The sequence below is a fragment of the Hibiscus syriacus genome, unplaced genomic scaffold (assembly GCF_006381635.1).
Source record: "Hibiscus syriacus cultivar Baekdansim isolate YM2019G1 unplaced genomic scaffold, ASM638163v2 tig00111493_pilon, whole genome shotgun sequence".
Taxonomy (NCBI): Eukaryota; Viridiplantae; Streptophyta; class Magnoliopsida; order Malvales; family Malvaceae; genus Hibiscus; species Hibiscus syriacus.
This window is the reverse complement of record NW_024063102.1, coordinates 486,071-509,036: the sequence shown is the minus strand read 5'-3', so window position 1 is coordinate 509,036 and position 22,966 is coordinate 486,071. Positions and strand designations below refer to the sequence as shown.

At 34.5% G+C, this 22,966-nt stretch overlaps 2 protein-coding genes across 6 annotated transcripts; both read left to right on the top strand.

The window, feature by feature from the left end:
• Positions 1 to 9,332: 9,332 nt before the first annotated feature.
• On the top strand, positions 9,333 to 13,534 carry LOC120163655 (ankyrin repeat domain-containing protein 2A-like). Of its 5 annotated transcripts, XM_039173537.1 has the most exons (9): positions 9,333 to 9,420; positions 9,551 to 9,597; positions 9,987 to 10,132; positions 11,492 to 11,704; positions 11,822 to 11,970; positions 12,122 to 12,290; positions 12,373 to 12,465; positions 13,083 to 13,222; positions 13,312 to 13,534. In XM_039173537.1, exons 2-9 carry the CDS (start codon positions 9,561 to 9,563, stop codon positions 13,409 to 13,411), a joined length of 1,047 nt encoding a protein of 348 aa, XP_039029468.1. In that variant the 5' UTR covers positions 9,333 to 9,420; positions 9,551 to 9,560; the 3' UTR covers positions 13,412 to 13,534. The 5 variants fall into 5 exon arrangements, with proteins under 5 accessions (XP_039029468.1, XP_039029471.1, XP_039029469.1 ...); XM_039173540.1 differs by lacking the exon at positions 13,312 to 13,534 and having other exon boundaries at positions 9,345 to 9,421; positions 9,963 to 10,132; positions 13,083 to 13,226; XM_039173538.1 differs by lacking the exon at positions 9,333 to 9,420 and having other exon boundaries at positions 9,463 to 9,597.
• Positions 13,535 to 18,839: 5,305 nt separating this feature from the next.
• On the top strand, positions 18,840 to 22,601 carry LOC120163665 (phototropin-2-like). The gene is made up of 11 exons (XM_039173543.1): positions 18,840 to 18,893; positions 19,092 to 19,807; positions 20,103 to 20,285; positions 20,384 to 20,475; positions 20,544 to 20,814; positions 20,947 to 21,163; positions 21,401 to 21,471; positions 21,894 to 22,000; positions 22,098 to 22,147; positions 22,238 to 22,342; positions 22,512 to 22,601. The coding sequence occupies exons 2-11, from the start codon at positions 19,128 to 19,130 to the stop codon at positions 22,599 to 22,601; spliced, it is 1,866 nt and encodes a 621-aa protein (XP_039029474.1). The 5' UTR covers positions 18,840 to 18,893; positions 19,092 to 19,127.
• Positions 22,602 to 22,966: the final 365 nt, after the last annotated feature.

Here is a 22,966-nt window from a genome sequence, read left to right as displayed (position 1 = left end):
ACGAGTTAGGCTCTGATATCAATTGTTAGGATTTTCGGAAGCTCTAATCGACAACCGGAACGGTTTGTAAAGAGGGGTCGGAACGGTTTTGTGTTTAGGGAGTAAGGAGATTGAAAAATAGAGAATTGCACAGCGATTTATAGTGGTTCAACTTTCTCAATCAAAGTCTACATCCACTACCTTAGCTCCTCACCAAGGATTTTCCAACAAATTCACTAATTTGTTCTTTTTTTTTAGGATAAAGAGTAACCTTACAAACTCCCTAGTTTTTCTGGGCTAAACTAGAACCTTTCCCTAGCTTTTACACGGGCTAAGCTAGAACCTTTCCCCTTTACAAAAGGATAAGAAATGTAAACAAGAAAACCTCTCTAAGGTAGGTGTTTACAAGATTGATCTCACAAGAACAAAATATATACAAGAGAAAGATGAAATAAGAATGAAAAATTCTTCTCTTGTGTTTGATTGCTTGGATAGTTGTTCTATTACTTCTTCAAGTGTCCTTAGCTTGTATTTATAGCTTGGAATGTGTTTGAATTCATATCTAGCCATTGGGGATGTTTTGGAGCCGTTTGGGAATGATTTTTCTGCAATAATAGGCTGCCCAGAATGGGGGGAATCGGTACCCCTTCATAGGGAATCGATACCCCATAATAATATTCAAATATTATGACCGTTGGGCTGATGAACAGTGAGGGAATCGATACCCTCAAGGGGGAATCGGTTCCCTCCGAGTAATCTGTTATTTCTCGGAGCCAAACCATGCAGGGGGAATCTGTACCCGGGGAATCGATACCCCTAGGGGGAATCTGTTCTTGGGGAATCGATACCCCCTGGGGAGAATCTGTACCCCCTGGACAATCTGATTTTTCTTGAAACCCTTTAAAAAGAAAATATTTTTGGCTCGATTAAGGCTCGAAATACTTTGTAAAATTGTTTTTAAATAGTTTAAGTATAAAACACAATTTTACACTTTAGTAAGGATTAAAATGAACTTTGAAAGACTTGGAGTAATATTTTGATATTCGAATAATTACATCGAATATACTTAGAAAATCTTTTGTAAAATCTTAAAATTCATTTAACTTAATTTGTTATATCGAAACATCAAAATGTTTTCAACAATCTCCCCCTTTTTGATATAACAAAACATTTGAGTAATTTTAAGATTTTGAAATCAAATTTGAATTTACTCCCCCTTACTTTAACACTTCTCCACTTTAACACATTCACACTTCTCCCCCTTTTTGTTAAATCAAAAAGACTCTAATATTTGAAGTTCAAAATAACTTTGGAGAGTAAGTAGTAAATTTGACATTTTAAAAATCATTTGAAAAAAATCAAATCTCCCCCTCAATAAATGCATTCCAAATAAAATTTTTCTTTTAGGATCTTGACACTTAAAAAAAAATGAATTTCAACAAAGAATAACAAACATGTTAGTAGCATATGAAATTCAATATATCCAAGACTAAAATACTTTATGCAATACCAATTGTTGAATTTAAGATCATATGCATAAAGTTTTCTAAAAATGTTATGCATTTGAATTTTTTTGATATCAATTATTAGAGGGATATCATTTTTATTTAAACCACATGCATAAACATTTAAATTTAGGTCAATTTTTTTTTAAAGATTTATAAAATCAAAGTATTTGAAAAGTTGATATCAATTGTTAGAGAGATATCATTTGCATTAAAACAAATTTTGACCAAAATTTTATTATGATGAACTAAAAATTCTGAAAAATCATTACAATTTTAAAATGTTCATCATAATCATCTTTTCAACATACATGAGAGTAAAACAATGATGCATAATCATTTAAAACCAAAACTCATGCATGCTTAAAATCAATGAGCAACCAAATAATCCAAAATTAAAAGTATTAAGCTTAGAGGTTACCCAATCCTTTTTCATGTGTGGCTAGAGCATCTTGAATATCATCATTTTCATCACAATTGCTTCCACACACCTACAAGAGACATTTAAGTAGATTTTGGTATCCAAATTGCTTTGGATCCTTGAACGTTAGTTACAATCCCCCTTGTTCCTTTTGGAACCCATACTTGACTAATTTTAAAATGTTTTCCTTTCTTCAAAGGACAAGTATGTTCCATATGACCATGATAATGGCAATGTGAGCATTTTGCCATTTTTAAACATAATAGATTGTTTTTAGAAATTAATTCTTTTTCTTTTGTTAAGCTTTCAAGCTTAACTTCTAACTCAAAATTTTTCTTTTCTAAATCATTTATTTTGATTTTTAAAAGTTCTAAATCATTTTTCAAAATTTCATTTTGATTTTCAAAATCAACTCTAGCTTTCAAAATCGATTTATTTTCAATTTTGAGTTTTGAAATTAATTTCGTATATTTGGAATTCATGGTCTTAAATCCCAAATACAACCTATTATAAGCATCTTGTAACTCATCAAAAGTAAATGAATTAAATTCATTTGAGTTAGAAGATACCTCGAATTCTTCTTGAGTGGTCATGAGGCATAGGTTGACTACTTCATCTTCATCATTGGAATCATCTTCATCACTCCAAGATGCAACAAATGTCTTCTTCCCCTTTTTCTTTAGAAGAGGACATGCATACATGACATGCCCCTTTCTTTAACAATCAAAACATACCGGGGGACTTTTCTTCTTGGTTGATTCATGTTTCACTTCCTTGGAAATCATGAATCTCTTGAGTTCCTTCAAGAGCTTGACCATCTCTTCTTTTTGTTCATCATCGTCTTCACCCACCTTATCACTTGAATCTTGATAGCTTTCATTGATGCCTATGTCCTCATTCTTTTTATTCCTCTTGTTTTTCTTCTCTTCCCTTTCTTCATCTTCCTTCACCATCATCTCATGAGTGAGAAGGGAACCAATTAGCTCGTCGAGAGTGAGAGACTTTAGGTTTTTTGCTTCGATAATGGCCGTCTTCTTTGATTGCCACTCCTTTGGAAGAGAGTAAATCATCTTCCTCACAAGCTTCTCATTTGGGATTACTTCTCCATATACATTGAGACCGTTGACAATCATAGAGAATCTATCCGTCATAGCTTTGATGTCTTCATCGGCTTTCATCTTGAAGTTCTCGTAGCTATGGTTGAGAAGACTTTTCTTTGATTCCCTCACTTCGTCGGTTCCTTCATGAGTGACTTGGAGCTTATCCCAAATCTCTTTGGCACTGGAACAAGATGAGACTCTTCCATATTCATTTGGGCCTAAAGAACAAAATAGAATATGTATAGCCTTAGAATTAAGCTGAAAATTTTTCTGCTCTTCTCTACTCCAATCATTGTACTTGCCGGGTGGAAAGGAGTAACCGTCCATGATTGAGTACCAAGCTCCTAGATTGTATGATTGAATGAAGTACATCATCTTATTCTTCTAATGCGTATAATTTGCTCCATTGAAGAAGGGTGGCTTGTTGACCGGTTGTGAATCCATAATAGGATATTCTTCAAGATAATAAGCACCGGAGGAAAAAGTCATTTCTTTGTCGGTTGTGTCGGGAATTGGTATAGCGTCTTCTAGGATCGTCTCAAGGTGGTTAAACCTTCTTAACGAGTTAGGCTCTGATGCCAATTGTTAGGATTTTCGGAAGCTCTAATCGACAACCGGAACGGTTTGTAAAGAGGGGTCGGAACAGTTTTGTGTTTAGGGAGTAAGGAGATTGAAAAATAGAGAATTGCACAGCGATTTATAGTGGTTCAACTTTCTCAATCAAAGTCTACGACCACTACCTTAGCTCCTCACCAAGGATTTTCCAACAAATTCACTAATTTGTTCTTTCTTTTGAGGATAAAGAGTAACCTTACAAACTCCCTAGTTTTTTCGGGCTAAACTAGAACCTTTCCCTAGCTTTTACACGGGCTAAGCTAGAACCTTTCCCCTTTACAAAATGATAAGAAATGTAAACAAGAAAACCTCTCTAAGGTAGGTGTTTACAAGATTGAGCTCACAAGAACAAAATATATACAAGAGAAAGATGAAATAAGAATGAAAAATTCTTCTCTTGTGTTTGATTGCTTGGATAGTTGTTCTATTACTTCTTCAAGTGTCCTTATCTTGTATTTATAGCTTGGAATGTGTTTGAAGTCATATATAGTCGTTGGGGATGTTTTGGAGCCGTTTGGTAATGATTTTTCTACAAAAATAGGCTGCCCAGAATGGGGGGAATCGATACCCCCTGGGGGGAATCTGTACCCCCTGGACAATCTGATTTTTCTTGAAACCCTTTAAAAAGAAAATATTTTTGGCTCAATTAAGGCTCGAAATACTTTGTAAAATTGTTTTAAAATAGTTTAAGTATAAAACACAATTTTACACTTTAGTAAGGATTAAAATGAACTTTGAAAGACTTGGAGTAATATTTTGATATTCGAATAATTACATCGAATATACTTAGAAAATCTTTTGTAAAATCTTAAAATTCATTTAACTTAATTTGTTATATCGAAACATCAAAATGTTTTCAACAGAAATATTTTGTGAAGGATAGTTTTGTAAAGATTGAACGAAAGAAGGGTAAAATAGTCATTTGACAAGAAAGATTTTTATCTTTATTTTATAGGCAATAAAAAACATGGACAATGAAGGAGAGTTTCCAGAGATTTATCTCTTCTTCTTCTTCTTTCTCTTCACCGTAAGAGCCATAGAAAAGGTGAGTTTCCATGTTAGTTGTTTATTTGTTGAATATAAGGTTGAGTTATGATATTTGGGTAATAAATAAGCTTAAGAAAAGTTTGGGTTATCTTAAAACCATAAGATGAAAGAGTTATGAGAGATTAAAGATTAAGAGTTTTTGAATGAAATTTTGGAATAGTGTTCATTACTCGAATTGGAAGTTGAATTTGACTTGTCATTAGTCAAAATAAGAATTTCAGAATGATAGAAATGAATTTGGAGCATATTGATTTATTGGTTTAATTATCGAATCTAAGCATGTTTATGGGATATGAGATGTTATGATGAGTTAAAGTGAAATAAGTTGATTTGTGTAAGTATAGTTAAGTCTCAAGGGTTAAAAGAAGGTTAAGGAAGAAGAATTAAGTAAGTTTGAGTGAATTTTCGTGTGGAAACAGTCTGTTCTGGACAGGGTGCATCGGTACACTATGAATAGGTACTGATGCACTAAACCAAATTTTGAAGAACAACTTTAAGGTGCATCGATACATTCAGGGGTGTATCGATACACATAGGCAGGCATCGATGCATGGGAATTTCAAAGCTATTTTGGGTACTGATGCACCCATAGTGCATCGATACCCCCTAAAGAAAAAATGAATATTGGTCTATTAAATTCGTTTAAGTTATTAGCATTAAATTCCAAGGTGTAGATATCTGATAATTACACTAAAATGTATATTTATGTAGATATCGAGCCTAGACAAGTTCTGTAACATTGGACAAGTAAGATCGATTGAGGAAAGATAAGAGATCGATATTGATTACATTGACTAGTGAGGCCAGGTGAGTGCATATTCGATAGTATATGTTGTGTGATGGGAATAAGACTTGTGATGAGTCTATTTGCTATAAGTGTTATGCATAAATTCATGATTAAAGGCATGAATTGAATATGAGTTTATGTATGTTTGATTATATGAATTGATATGTTATTGTATGTGTTATGTGATTCATGTAAAAACACTATTAAGTGATAATAGGAGAATATAAAATAAATTAAGAAATTATATGAATATAAATGATAAGTTATGTTGGGATATATGGAAATGAAATATAAGACTACGTGAATACATGATATGAGATATATTAGGTAATAATATGAGAATATAATAAAAGTGAGTTTATGAAAAATGATATGAACTAAGTAAGCAAATGTAAAGGTTATATAAACAATAAGAATGTGAGTTGGGTATGTACATAATGGTATGATCATTGATGTGAAATAGTAAAGTAGAATTATACTATTAAATTAGAAGTGAAATAAGCCAGATAATATTGACCTATAGGATGAAATGAGAATAGTATATCAACTAGAATACTTGAATATAAGTAATAATATAAACATATAAAATAAACTAGATGAGAGAGATTCATATGCTTAAATAAAAATATGATACATGGGTTGTATGATAGAAATCTATGGAGCCATATGAGAAGATTATAGGAGTTACATGAAATTGAATTAAGTAAATAGATTAATTGGTATCTAAAAGAAATAATAGAAGTGATATATATATTTATAAGTATGAAAGAGATTACATGATCTATGTGCCTATATGTGTGATATGTGATTTAAGTAACAATGAGTTATATGGAAATAAGTGAAGTGATTGCATGATCACAAGAGATAAGTGATATGAAGGTGAATATGTGGCATAGGTTGTGAGCTAAAGAGATAAATTATATGAGATAGGACATATGTGGTTACATGAGACATGATATGAAAAAGAGTACAAGTATATGTGATAAGATATGTGAAGGTGAATTACATGAAAATGTGCTATGTGTAAGTGAACCATGTGATTAAATGAACATGTGATGAACATATCATAATGTCTATGTTATGTAACAAGAGAGCTAGAGGTATAATTGGCATGCCAAGAGTCGAGGGATTATCAGTGGTGCTTCGGGACATAGTGGTTCTTCGGGACAAATATTCAGTGCCCCTAGTGGGAATTTATTCGAAATGTGGTGACAATATTCGTTCACAACCTTAATGTACTCGCATATCTTTAGTTCTCATGAGTATACATGGGCTAATAAAAGATATAACATAAATATATCTTATGTGATGTTATTTGTGCTCTTGCAAAAGGTGTTATATGTTGTGCATAAATGATAAGTATAAGTTTATGCGTTAAAAAGGGGCTAATGATAGTAAGGTTATATATACAATATGATATTGATAATGATAAGTATAATATATGTGTATGTCTGCATTTCGTTACATATAATATTATATGAGTGGTATGACATGAGCATATAAAATGTTTTGTATTGTTAAGTGATTAAGTTTGCAATATATTTTTTAATATGCCTCACTAAGGCTTAGACTTAGCGTGTGAGTGTTTCACACGTAAATTCCGGAAAGCGAGAAGAGAATTGAAGAGGAGCAAGACAGGTTAGCATCTCCCTTACAAATTTCATATCAGAAAATTTAAGAGATGACTAGATGTATTTTGTTTATTGGAATATAGTTGGCATGTACTAATTAATTGAGTTGAATATGCTCTGATATGTTTGGTAAACCAATTGTTTTAATTAATGTAAAATGTTCATTTTCTTGAAATGTGAATTTAAATTGTAACCAGTTTGTAAAGAAAAACGTTTTAAAAAGTCAATGTGACACCTCAGACTTGGATCCGGGTCGGATCCGGGTTGGGGTGTTACAATCTTCTTGTTATTATTATTATTATTATCATTATCATTATCATTATCATCTTGTTTTTCTATTTTAGGTCCAATTCTAAGTCAAGGTCCAAAGTCAGTGTCTATAAGTTCGAACAGAAGTCCAAAATCGGGGAAACCAACAAGCTAATCAGCAGGCTATCTTCACAAAGTCCAAACGTAATGACCATAAATCCAACAAAATAGGAGTCCAACAAAAGCCCAACAAGCAAAGCCTGACCCAGCTCTGCAAGTTAAGGGTTCGATTTTAAGTCGAGCACTACCTTCATCAAGGTCTTTGGATCATGTGGATGATCAACGATTTGTAGCACGCATGAGCTAGGGTTTCTAAACCTTAGCACTCACGAAGTCGATCCACAACCGTTGGATCGATCCCTTTGCTTCAACGACTAGAAATAGTCCCACAAGTTACCAGGAGAACCGAAGGGTCACTGACCAGCGAGAAAACAATGCGTGAAGACCACTCGTTGGTGAAAATCTCATTTTTTTTTGTTAGATCTTGGCCACACTGTGTGTTGCATGGTTGATTGGGGATCAGATTTGGGTTCACGGGTTTGAGACGAGTATTTTTGGGTAAAGTTTAGGTGTCCGTCCAGCGTGGACGGTGATAGGAGCAATAGAGCAGCGGTGGCCGGGGTATTTTAGGTTGTTGGGGTTGGGTTCATTTGGGAGCTAGGTTGAGAGCATTTGGGAGTTATCATTTTGGGGAAGGGTTGGAAATAAGAGGGAAAAAAGGGGAAAAAATCTTTTTATAAGGAGGAATCAGTTTGTAATTAATATTATTTTAAATTATTTCCGTTGTCCCTTCACTTTTGATATGTACTTCATTTCAGTCTCCCTTGCAATTTAACCTTTAAATTTTAATTTTGTTTCGATTTAGTCCTTGTTATCATTTTATTTTATTTATTTTAAATTGGTACATTGATATTTTTTTTGTTTTGCATTATTTATTTCTTTTATTTTATATTATTTTTATTTTTAAAGGGAACCTTATAATTCCTAAATGATCGTCAAATGTATTAATCTGGATCGAACTTTAATTTTTATTTAAATTTTTTTCGATTAAGACAACCGAGTAATCGAATGATACCGAAAGGGCGATTTAAGTGTGCTTATACTTCTTCGATCGTAAATGACTCTTGAACCCTAAAACTCACTGGTATAATATAGACCCGATAAGATAGTAAGTTCGAGGTGTTGGATCCACCTAATTCGAAAGCGATCGATGACGACTCAATAACACATTCCAAGTCGGGAATCGAACCTGGGGTGACTCGAAGGACCGTTATCACAATAGGAGTTAATGTTTATGATATAATGTAATGTAATGTATAAGTTAATGCTTCGAATGTAAAATTTAGTAAAAAGTATTAATATGACTGTTTGAGCTCATCACTCACACATGACGAGTTCTTTGTGCCCTTTGTCCAACGACTAGTTTTTTTAAATCAATAGGAACTCGTCACGCCTACAAGACGAGTTCCTTAGTTTTTAAAATAATTATTATGTAAAAAATTAAATCTCTAAATTTTAAAAAACAATTTTTAAAGGAACTTGTCATGCTTCCAAGAAATATAATAAAATTATAAAAAAAAGTAATAGATTTTTGGTTGCCCTCCAGTTCTAAAGTTTCGTCCTGATTAATCTGGATCGATCAAGATCGCATACCTGATTTTGGTAGATGAGTTTCTTAGCGGAGATTTTTTGCATACATAATAACTCGGAGACCTTATTTAAGCGATATCAAGCTACTTACTATTTTAACCAACCCATTGGTAAAAAAATAGTTTACACATAAAATATGGATTAATAATAGAATTAGATCATGACAAATAAAATACTATAAAAATACGAATATATTAAAATTTATATTAAAAAAACACCTTCAAAATATAAAAATAATATAAAATATATTGAATATAATTACACCAAATTTTCATTAGTTATTTTTTAGTTGCTTTATAAATCCCTAAGCCTTCGGTCCTTAGCTTCCTATACTCCTCCCACTGTGCCTTGCTTGTCAGAAACAAAAGGAAGAAAGGGTTTTCATTTTTCATCTCGAATATATGATTTAAAAAAACTGGCCACCATCATCGTTTCAATCTAATTTCTGATTAATTTCTTCTTCTTTTAAATTAGTCATTTCTAAAACTTTTTGTTGTTGTTTTCAGCTATTTCACCATGGCTTCCAATTTGAAGAAGGAACTCACTGCTGCCGGTGAGCATAATCCCAGATTTCTCTTTCTTTCTTTATCGGTGTTTGGAATTTGTTCTGAGATCTATCTGATCTGTTCATGCTTACATCTTAATCGGCACTTAATTTACTGTTTTAGGTTATTCTGATTATTCCTTTTTTTCCCTCTACGAAGTTTAGGTATGGGATTGATCTGATTTTCAATTCGGAAATGATGCCTATTCCTTTTTATTTTACTAAGTTTGTGGTCTGGCAATTGTGTTAGGGATTGAGTAATTTCAATTTGTTTGTGGTTAGTGTGGATGAATCCAGGTATGGCTTGGTTTGGAACTTGGAAGATAGTGAATTGATGGATTGATTATTCTTTATGTTTCTCTTGTATTTTTTAGATGAGAAATTGACTTCGAAAACAGAGAACAAAAGTTCAAAGCCCGAAGCATCCACCACTGGGGAGTCACAACAAGAACAGGCAGGTAGTGCCCCTGCCACCGCTATGCCTGGTCCTGGGTTTGCCCCACCAAATCCGTTTGATTTCTCAGCCATGAGTGGCCTTCTTAATGTAAGCATCTCTCCTTTTATTTTCTAAATTCTTTTTTGGAAATTTTGTGAACTTATTGATTTTATCGTTGCTTGGGATGCATCCTTGCTAATGCTGCAGTTGTAGAGCATATTAATGTTTCTGGCTGATCTCATTGATTGAACCTAGAGGTGGCAAACGGGTCATTCGGATCGGGTTTGGGTCGGGTCATTTTGGGATTAGATTGTATTCGGTTTATTTTTGTTCATGTCGGATCTAATCGGGTTCGGATCTAGTTCGAGTGTACAGTAAATCGGATTGGTTTGGGTATATGGTCAGGTCAATTTTCGGGTTAAGTGATTATCAGATTGGTTGATTTTTGAGTCGGGTCAATATTGGATCAGTTAGATTTCGGGTCGAGTCAATATCAGGTTGAGTCAATATCGAATCAGTTGATTTTTCGATTTAGGTTAACTTTTAGATCATGTCAATTTGGGTTGAATTGATTATGAGTCTAATCAAGTATATATTGAATTATTGATATATTCTTGTAAAAAATGTCTTCTTGTTTGTTAATCTTATCATTTAAGCATAATTTCAATTCTCAATCGTTCAATATTTTGAATTAAACTAACATATAGAAATGATAAATCGATAATTTGACATAAATATGATCTTATAATGCGTATTAGAATTTGTTATCAAAATTTTATATTGATCTTGTATGAAAAGTTTATAATAAGAACTATTTGATAAAGAAATAAATTTTATTTCTAATTATAAATTTAATTTTTTTTATTAAATTTTAAAAAATAATGCATAAATCTATTTGTTAAGTTTTAGTCGTAAGTCGTAACAGTAGTAAACTTTATATTATTTTTATTATCAATCTAATATTATTTCTTTTGTTTTAGTTGTTTTCTATTATTTTTATTTCAAGTAAGATAAGTAAACTTTATTTATTATTGTTTTCAATCTTACAAATAGATTCTTACTTTAATATTCCTCTTGTGTAATAACATAAGTAAACTTTCTATTATTTTTACTATAAATATAATAATTTTAATAATTTTTCAATTTTATTTAAATTAATTTATTATTCGGTTCGGATTAATTTCTGTTTGGGTTGCTTTCGGGTTTGGTTAAATTCAGTTCGGGTTGCTTTAGGATCTGGTTAATTTCGGGTTTGCTAAATTTTGGGTCAGGTATGGGTCGGGCATCGGATTTAATTTGATTATCATATTCGGGTTAATATCGGGTATTGGGTTGGGTAAATCGGTTCTGGTAATCGGGTTCGGGTCAAGTTTGCCAGGTCTAATTGAACCTTTAAGCAAGGAACGAAATTGCTATGGACTGAAATTCAGACTTATCTTATGGATGTTAACCATCTTGGTTTGTTAGGATCCAAGTATCAAAGAACTAGCCGAGCAGATAGCCAAAGATCCTTCATTTAATCAAATGGCAGAGCAGCTCACGAAAACATTTCAAGGACCAGCAACTGAAGAGAGCAGTCCACAATTCGATCCACAGCAGTACTATTCAACCATGCAACAAGTTATGCAGAATCCGCAGTTTATGACCATGGCTGAGCGCCTTGGTAATGCATTAATGCAGGTATATGTGGGCTCAGTTGCCACTTGGAGTGGATTAATGATCCTTCTAGCCTTTTTTACCCCTAATATGAAATTACATGAATCACTTCTGGCTGATGAAAATTTTGTTGTCCTTCAGGATCCAGCTATGTCTAGCATGCTTGACAGTTTGGCTAATCCTCAACAAAAGGACCAGATTGAGGAAAGGATGGCTCGTATAAAAGAAGATCCATCCTTGAAACCTATTTTAGAAGAAATAGAGACTGGTGGTCCTGCAGCAATGATGAGGTGAGCGATTACAATGGTAAAATACTCGTAGATTAGAAACCATAATGATAATCGATAAGCTTGTGGGCACAACATTTTCTTCTTTTCGGTGTATGATTTTGCATCCTACGATTTCTTCAGTAAATTAATTAAGAAAGGTTTTATTGTTTAGATATTGGAATGATAAAGAAGTCCTGCAGAAGTTGGGTGAAGCAATGGGTCTTGCTGTTTCAGGAGATGCAGCGACTTCTGCTGGTAATTCTGCGGCAGGTGAAGAGGACGAAGCCGGAAATGAGGATGAGTCAATTGTACATAATTGTGCTAGTGTTGGTGATGTTGAGGTATGGTAGAACGAATGTTTTCTACATATGTTTTCTCATTTGACAGACAATCTGAAATGTCTCGACTGTATTCATGGTTTAGGGTCTGAAAGCTGCACTATCCTCGGGTGCTGACAAGGATGAAGAAGATTCAGAGGGAAGGACTGCATTGCATTTTGCTTGTGGTTATGGTGAGGTAATAATAAACTTTATCTGAATCACTCTTCCGTCCTTCCTCCCCCTCGCCCCCCCCCCCCCTTCTCTCTATACTGCTGCATTATCTAACAAATGAAGTAGTTCCATTTTGCGAGGATAAAGTTGGTGTGGAAATCAGTTGGTTTTATTCAGTATTGCAAGAATTCGTTACCAATCTCTAATTGCTTTCTCCCTTTGCATCATTCATAATAAATAAATAACCACAGTTGTTAATGCACTAAGGGCTTCTTAATAGCCTCATTGAGTGGAAGCTTTAGGACAGACAAATATTGAACCCAATAATAGACTGCCAAAAGCAGTTTGGAATGTAGGACTTGGATTAAAGCATCCTTTTGTTTGTAGCATCTCATCTTGGGATCTTTGTCGCTAATGCCTAATACATATTTGAAAGACTGAAACAAATCAATCAGGCTTTTCTTTTGAGGGACTTATTCTACCAAATTGCGGCTGTGCATAACAAAACAAGAAAAAAAACAGATAGATATAATCTAGCAGTTTGCATGAGTTTGTCTGAGATTAAATTATTTGGTTGCTTGAGCTAGTATTAGGTTTGTTGTCTGTGGGATAACAACAAATGCAATTTTGGTTTTATTTCAGGAGAAATGTGCTCAAATCCTTCTTGAAGCTGGGGCAAAAGTGGATGCTTTGGACAAAAATAAGAATACTGCACTTCATTATGCGGCAGGTTATGGAAGGAAAGAGTGTGTGGCCCTTTTACTGGAAAACGGTGCTGCTGTGTAAGTAATGAAGTGTCTTGGTTAAACATTTATTGTGACCCTACCTCTTATGAGTAAATAATGACTATTTGCTTTGATGTTGACTGCAGCACTCTCCAAAACATGGATGGGAAGACTCCCATCGACGTTGCGAAGCTCAACAATCAGACCGAGGTAGTAAAATTGCTGGAGAAGGATGCCTTCCTTTGAAGTGTGAAGTGGGAAAAGCCATTTTGGGTGGGTGGGGGCAATGCCAATGGTATGTGTATGTTTGGGTCGGATCATATTTGCTATAGGCATTCGATCTTACTTTCGCTATTAGACAAATTTGGTTTTAATCACGGCTCGATGCCTTCTATGCTGTTTTTGCTTCTGCCTACATTCTGAGTATTTTTTAAAATGTAGTGCTTTTCTAATGAATTTTTAACTTAACGCATTAGCTATCCATACCTAGATGCAAGCAATCAGTTTATTTTAAATTGAAGGTCAAGTTATATATATATATATATATAACAGTAGATAGAATTAATCCAAAAATATAGAGTGACGTGAAAAAAATTTGTTGTTGCTAAATTTTTAATAGGGTAAATTGTACAAATAATCATTGATATTTGAGTAAATTTTTGTTTCTCCTACTAAAGTTTTAAAAGCAACTCAGTGATCACTAATATTATTGTTTTGTTACAAATTAATTATTAATATTATCAATTTGTAACAAAATAGTCACTCTATCGTCATCCCGTTAATTTTTTTTTGGTTGTCCTCCAGTTACAAGATTTCGTCTTGATTAATCTGTATCGACCCAGATCATAAATCTGACTGTCATCCCGTTAAATTAATGATGTGGTAATTTTAACAAAAATATTAATATTTAGTTTTATCTTTAAACTATTATTAAAACATCAAAAAAATCTTTGAACAATGTTTCTTACTTAATTTATCTCAAAAACTTTTAAATTTTCACTTTTTTCCAATTTCTTTTACCACCTATACTATATTCAAACCATTCTTTACGCCGCACCTCACCGGCCTACTCCAAGACAGCAAAGTAGAAAGACCAACGACCAAACCAGATGTTTAAATATGTGCTTTTAGTGTTTTCTTGGAATTTTAGGTTAAGAACGAATTCATTATATATAGAAATAACGTGGATGTTTCTCCTAACATTGAGGGGAAGAACCATTCAGAATTTAAAAGCAAAGATGGGGTGGATAACCATGGAAATGACGACAATCAAGGACAACTTGACTTGATTATTTTCAACATGTTTCCTTATTTTACCGTTTCATCATATCTTTTGCCTATATTGTCATGATTTTGGAATTGGTCTTTACCCTGGTTAACTGTTTTTTTAATCATTGAATTGAACTAAACCATAGCATTTTCGCCGTTGATTATTACTCATTACTTAAGGACAGGTAATAGTTTAAGGTGTGTTAATTAAGTAAAAAAGGGAATATTTCATGCATTTTTACTTGATTTATTGTTTGATTTCAAGCTCATTTAATTTGATTTAATTGCATTAAAAATGCATGTGATGTAGTTTGCTTGGTAATTTCTTATTATTTATAAAATGATGCTTTGATGGAGGAAAGGTAGTGTTTTGGTGTGTCATGTGCAGGTTAAGGAAAATTGTTGGGATGAAAAAATTGCTGCAACATTCTAGATAATATTTCTGGGCACAAAAAAAAGGACAAAATGAAGATATTTTTATAGTTGTTTACGTAACCTCCCAACCAACTGTGACCCACTTATGTGAAGGGAATCGGGCACATAAGAAATTAAGGCACAAAACCCTAGGAGCTTCCATTAAATAAAGCTAGGGACACCTACATTAAAGGTAGAATGGAAAGTGTGAGATAAGAGAGAGAAAAGTGAGAGGCGACCACTTCATCCTTCTCCTTCATCATGGTGACCTCCATTATTGAAGCTCCAAGGGATAAAACTAGTTGGCCTTTGAGAGAAGCAGCAGAGCTCGAGGTGGTTCACAACAATCCACGATAGCTCAGGAGTTTTCTTCCTCTTTAGTTTTCTCTTGTGTTGTTTGTTGTTTGCTTGAGGTTTTTATTCAAATGATCTTAATGGATGTTTACTACCCAGCAAGAACTAACTTAGCTTGGTTTGGGTTTATTTTATATGACTATATTTTGTTTTGACGAATGTTGAAACATTTCCAATTTATATACATGCTTTGTTTGATATTTTATAACTTTTGAGAGTTAGTCTTTATCTATGTATGATGCTTAATATTCGAGAGAGATTTAAGCTATATGTGGACAATGGGACTGAGCTGAGAAGCAAAACCCTAACTTGCCTTGGATAAGGATAGGGTTTCAATGACTAAAAGGAACAAAGCTTCATAGATAGTTTCATGTTAGGATTCACGTTGAGAGGTATTGTTTTAGCATTTTCACTGTCAGTAGCATAGAAACATCTTAGAAAATTCTGTCGAGCATCATATTAACTTGAAGTTGTTAACATTCATTGAGTAAAATGCATAGGATTTCAAGATAGACCCAACCTTTTATCCTTCTTGAAAGTTTCACACATGTGAGGTCGTATCTTCGTCTTATCATGTAAACTCAATTCTCAACACAATCTTATTACAACATTCCTTTACTTTTACCTTTTTCTTATAGCATTTCTCATTCTTCTTATTTTGTTACAGCATTCATCTCACACTATTCATACCATTTATATACATTACTTGTTTATAATTGATGTACTGTGGAGATGATTTCACTTGTGGAGATGATCTCACTCATCACTTTATTACTTGTTTGACATGTATATTTGAACAGTTTGTGTATCAAAATATAGTATACTTACACACACAACAATTGTCCCTTCTTCGATTGCCAAAGTAGGATCGCCGAGATTGTGGAAGACTATTAGTTTGGTGTGGGAGATGACTCATAAATGGATTTCTGGAACGATAACTGGCTAGGAGATGTTGATTTATTACGGGATGCATGATCCCTCGGGCATGCACAGTGGCGGAAATGGTGGATTCCAATGGCGAATGGAAGTGGCGGGATATTCTTGAGATGTTGTCTCCAGTAGTTTTTCCATATATCAAGGCCGTACCACCTCCGTCGAATCAGGGGAATAACCAGTGGGGTTTTATTGCTAATTACAAAGGACTTCCTCGTGTTAAAACACTGTTATGGCTGTTGTGCAAGGGTTGTCTGCTAACGAACGAGGAGAGGGTTCGTCGTCATCTCACTTCGGATGCGGGATGCCCTATATGTGGGATTTCAGTTGAATCTTTGACACACGTCTTTAGGGATTGTTTTGTTGCTAGAGCTGCATGGGAAAGTGTCATTAAACTGAGCAGATTTGAGGAATTCCTGCGTATGGAGATGTTGTCTTGGATCAAACAGAACTTTAGTCAACCAGGTTATTTTCCTTTGTGCGCGGAGAGTTGGGATTTGATTTTTGGGGCCATAGTTTGGAACATCTGGACGAGGAGGAATAAATTATTATTTGACGAGAGTTTTATGGTTGGCCAGAACATTCTTTCTCTAAGTCGAAGGATGGTTAATGAGACAGTTTGTGCTTGAGCTAATTCCATGGTTGCTCTACGCGGCCAAGGTTCACCGGTTCATGGACAAGATGAAGCGTGGGAACTGCCACTGTCGGGTTGTGTCGAGTTGAACTCGGATGTTGCGAGGCACATCGGTTCAGGTCGCACGGCGTGTGGGGGAGTCATCAGTGGCAGCGATAGGCAGTGGGTGATGGGATATTCCGGAACTATTGGGTTTGCTCCATTTTTGATGCAGAGTTGTGTGGTATATTGGAAGGCCTTAAGTTGGCAAGGGAGTTGCAGGTAGCAGCAGTTATAGTAGAAACGGATAGCAGTGATGCGTTTGAAGCTTTGAACTGATGTGCATACAAGGGGAGTGGCTTGTCGTTATTACCACACATCACATCAGGTATTTGTTGAGTAGGAATTGGCAGGTGAATATTAAGCGGGTCTCGCGCACTTACAATTTTGTAGCCGATGGTTTGCATAGTTGGCATCGCCTGAATGGTCTGGGACATGTTTTTTCCAACAACCACTTACCACCAGCTAGTGTAGTCGAAGTTTATCGTAAGGAAAGCAGTGCACATAGTCGCCCTGGAGGTCTAAGGTCAGAGCAGCAGATTGGTATTTCTGTTTTCTTCTACATGCAAAAAAAAAAAAAATATTACTCTCATAGATCATTATGATTGTATTTGTATCTTCTAAAAAAGTTCAAGATTCTGTTTTTTTTTAAATCTAAATTACTAATTTTAATCTGCTATAACTTCTTCGGTTTTACAGATTGATGTTGTGAAAAGATTGTCACATCAGTTGTGGCGATGTTGATGGAGGTTATGGGTATAAAATGTGGATTCTAACAAAAACCGAACAAGTTTTAATGCTGTGGTCCCAATGATCTTGACATCTTCATTTGATGATATTCCTAAAACAAAAATCCTAGGAAGCACGGGAACGTCATAGTTGTGCCGTTTTAAGTACTCGATATGTTTTCGGTACGAAGATGACACGTGGACGGCTGAGATGCGTACCGAAGACGTGCCACGGTGACAGGATACGGCTGAACAACGTCGAGGACGTTTCACCGAGACCTAGGGATCTTTTTGTCTTGTTCGAGTCCACCTTTAAGTTGTCGGAGACTAAACTCTTAAGCACTTCAATAGAAACTCAGCATTTATAGAGATGATCCGAGAGAGTGCTGGATGGGTGGTTAAAGTCTTGCAGATTGGCTACGCCCTTAAAGACCAAAATGTGCTGCTTCACCTTGTTGAATGTTTAGCTTGAGATTTAGAGAATTTGAGAAATCTAAACTGATGGGTTAAAAGAGAAGGTCAAAAGGTATTTATAAATGGTATTTGGTAAACATCAGTCATCATCAGAGGTGGTGGTCGGAAACGGATGATGTGATGGTAATCTTTGCCAGATTCTAGCTCTACTGCTTTATCTTTAAAAGCTAATGAAATTTTAGAGTTAATATTTTTTTAGACTTAATATTATGGTTTGAGTATTAAGATCTGACACTTTAATATTATGATTTTATTATGAATTTTATTATTATAGAGTTAATATTGTAGTTTGAATCTTGAAATTTGATATTTTAATATTGTGGTTTGTTTATGGATTTTACTGTTTTAAATTTAATATTGTGGTTTGAGTATTGATATTTAAATTTATTTATTATTATATATATATATTTTATATTTTAAAATTATTTTATATGTCGTACTCTGTAATTTTAAAAATTACCGTCCCATATCTGCCCCGGTGCAACATAGCAAAAATCTATTTTTGTTCGTAACTGCCTCCCAAGGAACAAACCAAAATTGCCGACGTTGAGAGCGACAGTGAATTTTATCTTCATTGAATCTCGACGTACGGGTCCTTTGCATTGCAGCCTCACAAATCTGGTACTGTTTTCTTGCTCCTGTGACGATAAAAATCTTCTTCCTCATCTAAATGTGACTAAATTTCGGATAGATTTGATGCAAAAATCGACGATCTTGATGTAACTATTTGAACTAGCCACATATAAAAATGTCATGGTCATTGGAGCTAGTAAACTCGTATATATGAAACATTATCCTGCTATTATGTTCAATAGAAACCAGAACCAGAAAATTCGGAACTAGAATGAATTTAGAGCAGCGTCACCGTCTCCATTGCCGTTAAAGTGCTTTATAAGTTTGAGCTCATTTAAAAGTAGGTATAATTGTGTGTACAGTTTCTGTTGATAGGTGCTAAAATCATTTATTCTTCATGTGTGCTAGAGTTCATATCGGAGATATTTTCCAGCACTGAATTTTAGTATGGGAGATGTTTGACAAAAAGTTACTTTGATTAATGATCATTTCTTACTTGGTAATGTATGCAGCCTTACCTGCATTCACCGAAGAGACGTCGGAAATGGAGAAAGGAATGGCCATGGGGCTTCAGGGATCATCTGAATCAAGTTTTAGTCCCTCATCAAATAATCTATCAAGAAGTAGGGAACAACAGAGATTGATTGAGTTATTTGAATCTTTGGGAACTCGGAATATAGAGCGCGGATCAGCTACGAAAGTCACTACTGCTACAAGGAAAGAACCTATGGATAAATGGTTGGCTTTGGAAGGAGAAGCTTCCAACAATTCTGAGGTCATAAAGTTTGATGATGACTCCTCCGAAATCTTGAATGGGGGTGGCACTGCAGGGGAAGATTCAAATGGACAGTCCTCGATCAAACCTAGTATAGGCTGTATAGCTGAAAGGACAGCAGAATGGGGTATTGCAGTGAAGTCGGATGCTGGAGAACGTAGTTTCAGAGTGATTGGTAGAGGAATGGCAACCGGAGAAGGAAGTCGGAACAGAACCTCATTAGACATATTTGCAAATGACTCAACAAGGACATCGGAGGAACCAAATTATGGATTGGATGGAGGAGCCTTTCCGAGGGTGTCACAAGAGCTGAAGGATGCTTTAGAAACCCTGCAACACACTTTTGTTGTATCTGATGCCACTAAACCGGATTGCCCTATAATGTACGCCAGCAGCGGATTTTTTGCAATGACAGGTTATTCATCGGAGGAGACCATAGGAAGAAACTGGTAAGTTGAATCTTTTAAATATGTAGAGGGGCAGTTGGGAGCTGTTCCAAATTTCACAAGATAGAGATTGTAGATAATTTTCTTACATATTTTAGAATAGTAATCATTTCAAGTACTGTTGCACACCCATAACTGATAGAGATTGTAGTTTTCAAAATTTCAATTACAATAAAGCTCTTAACATCATACTATATCGTATTTTGATTGATAATATCACCATACTTTCTATTTACTGTTTAGTAAATTTGTTTCTTTTCAAATACTACGAATTTGAGAGTTCGAGGATGTTATGCAGCCGGTTTCTACAAGGACGAGAAACAGACAGGAAAGAGGTTGCCAAGATTAAAGATGCAGTTAAAAATGGAAAAAGCTTTTGTGGCAGGCTACTCAACTACAAAAAAGATGGAAGTCCTTTCTTGAATCTTCTCACTATCAATCCCATCAAAGATGATCAAGGAAAAACGATCAAATTCATAGGGTTAGTTCGCTTTATTTCTTTTTCTTTCATAATTATTTCATGTCAATATTTAAAAAAAAAACGTATGCAAATCTATTGAATATTGCTGTGTTGTGCAGAATGCAGGTGGAGGTCAGCAAATACACAGAAGGTGTCAATGAAAAGGCACTGAGGCCTAACGGACAGTCCCAATCATTAATCCGTTATGACGGTAAATTTTTGGAGTATTTTATTGCTTGCTTTCAATTTTCTCATGAATAATCCTACATTTCTGAACAGCTCGACAGAAGGTTAAGGCTTTAGGTGACATCACAGAGGTTGTTTGTACTCTGAAACATCCTCAAACTCACATTCAAACAATAAGTAATGAGGCCCTTAACAAGCTTGAAGATCAGGAGAAGTTCAACCTCGATTACCTTCTGACTAAATCTGGCGAAACCGGAAGCATTAGTACCCCTGGAAGATATACTCCCCGTTCAGACATCAGTACTACTCCAGGACATGAAATTGGCAAGAAAAATAGAAAATCAACACGCATTTCGTTGAAGGGGTGAGTCATTTTGGTACATGATATCTTCCCCTTTCAGCAATTTTCTATTCAAAATACGTTTAAGAAGTAACTCCATTGTGATGAAATGAGAGCATTTTCTTCCTTATCTGATACATGATATCTTCCCCTCAGGTTTAAAGGCAGGTCTTTCAGCTTTGCAGCCAAGCATGAAAAACAACCAGTGCTTGAACCAGAGGAGTTAATGACCAAAGACATAGAACGCGTTGACAGCTTGGAAGATGGTGAAAGAGAAATGAACATACGCCAAGGGATGGATCTAGGAACCACATTGGAACGTATTGAAAAGAATTTTGTGATTACAGATCCTAGACTCCCTGATAATCCCATAGTAAGGAAGAGATTTCATTATTGTTCTTCTCACAGAATCAAAAGTCTGAGATTACTGCATTTTCTTCTTGAAAAATGTATCCTTCTACACTAATTTATTTGCTACTTTATGAAGTTTTGAGAAATCATTGAGTGAGCATTGCTTCTCAGAGCTGTTTTGGAACTCTATTATGTGTGATATTTTAGCCTGGATTATATATGTATCTGAAAAGCCACTGTAATGTTGAAATGTATGCAGATATTTGTATCTGACAGTTTTTTAGAATTGACAGAATATACACGCGAGGAAATCTTGGGAAGGAACTGTAGGTATGAAGTTTATACTACTAAAAATGTCAAAATTATGGTAACTATTCTGCGTTTGGTTTATTTTTGCTATGAATATTTACCAATAATATTCATATGCTCCTAAAGTTATTTTCTAAGTTCTAACCGATAACTAATTGGTCTAGTGGATGAAGCACTAAATCCATTAAACAAGGTCAGAGATTTGAAAATGAAATAAACTGGGTTGGGAGGTCACTTATATATGAGCTTCCGAAATACCCAATTTGAATAAATCGATTAATAGATTAGACCCTATTTTCTAACCTTTGTCCCGTTTCAACCCTTATTTTCCAAACTAACTACTACTTTGTTTTTTGATTAACCAAACTAACTACTTCAATCAACTTTCTAGAGGGTGTTTTCCAGAACCATATAAAACTGGCATAACATTTTCTTTTTCACAGGTTCCTTCAAGGTCCAGAAACCGATCAAGAAACTGTGTCGAATAGAAGAGATGCAATTAAAGAACAGACGGAAATAACTGTTCAGTTGATCAACTACACAAAAAATGGTTGGTAAAAGCAATGAAAAAGAAAGAAGAAGAAGAAGAATATGTATGCTGATAGAAACATTATTTCACTGAATTGTTAAAAATTTATGAACTGCAGGCAAGAAATTCTGGAATTTGTTTCACTTGCAACCTATGCGTGACCAAAAGGTAGTTCACAGTTAGCATTTTCATGTGAATATCCTGCAGAACATACTCTCTTTGACTATCACTTGTCACAAATTCCTTGTTATTTTATAGGGTGAGCTTCAATATTTCATTGGTGTCCAACTTGATGGAAGTGATCATATTGAACCCCTAAGAAGTCGCCTTTTCGAGACAACAAAACAACAAAGTGCTAAGTTGGTTTGTAATCTTTCTCTTCCAGTTATATACATAAAAAGTTATTTAAATTATGGTCATGGTCGCATTTTCAGTGTGGTTGTATTCTTTGTACTTAAGGACATAATGTATGTTATCATGATCTCGGTGAATATCAATTCATTTGATGTGTTGACGTCCTTCTATATATCAGGTCAAAGCTACAGCAGGAAATGTTGATGAAGCAGTTCGAGAACTTCCTGATGCCAATTTGGTAAGGTATTCTTTATTTCCCTTAGAATGATTGTTGATATATAAGAAGGTCTTAAATCAGTGATGTAAGATAATAAATCTGTTCAACATTTCTTGAATGCATTATAATCTTTTGTATGCATCTTATGATTTAATTTAAACGCGGATTTATACAATCACTTCTGGAAAAACATCTAACCTATTTATTTTTTTAAATAGGATACTTTGTATTATAATCAATTACAAAGTAAAGACCTCACTAAAAAATCTCCCTAACCCTAAATGAAGAAAAAGAGTGTACCTTAAGGTGGAAAGGATCTTATACAAGAATAGCTCTTACATCAAACAAGACATAACCCAAACCATAACCCAACACATACAAACACCAATACTTTCCAAACAGCGGTGAAAAATAGA

Coding starts and splice junctions, on each gene's coding strand:
- LOC120163655 (XM_039173535.1), top strand. CDS start 9,561: ATGGCTTCCAATTTGAAGAAGGAACTCACTGCTGCCG. Junction 11,705..11,821: donor TTGGTAATGCATTAATGCAG/GTATATGTGGGC, acceptor GTTGTCCTTCAG/GATCCAGCTATGTCTAGCAT. Junction 13,223..13,311: donor CTGGAAAACGGTGCTGCTGT/GTAAGTAATGAA, acceptor TGTTGACTGCAG/CACTCTCCAAAACATGGATG.
- LOC120163665 (XM_039173543.1), top strand. CDS start 19,128: ATGGAGAAAGGAATGGCCATGGGGCTTCAGGGATCATCTGAATCAAGT. Junction 22,001..22,097: donor GATCAACTACACAAAAAATG/GTTGGTAAAAGC, acceptor TATGAACTGCAG/GCAAGAAATTCTGGAATTTG. Junction 22,343..22,511: donor AACAACAAAGTGCTAAGTTG/GTTTGTAATCTT, acceptor TCTATATATCAG/GTCAAAGCTACAGCAGGAAA.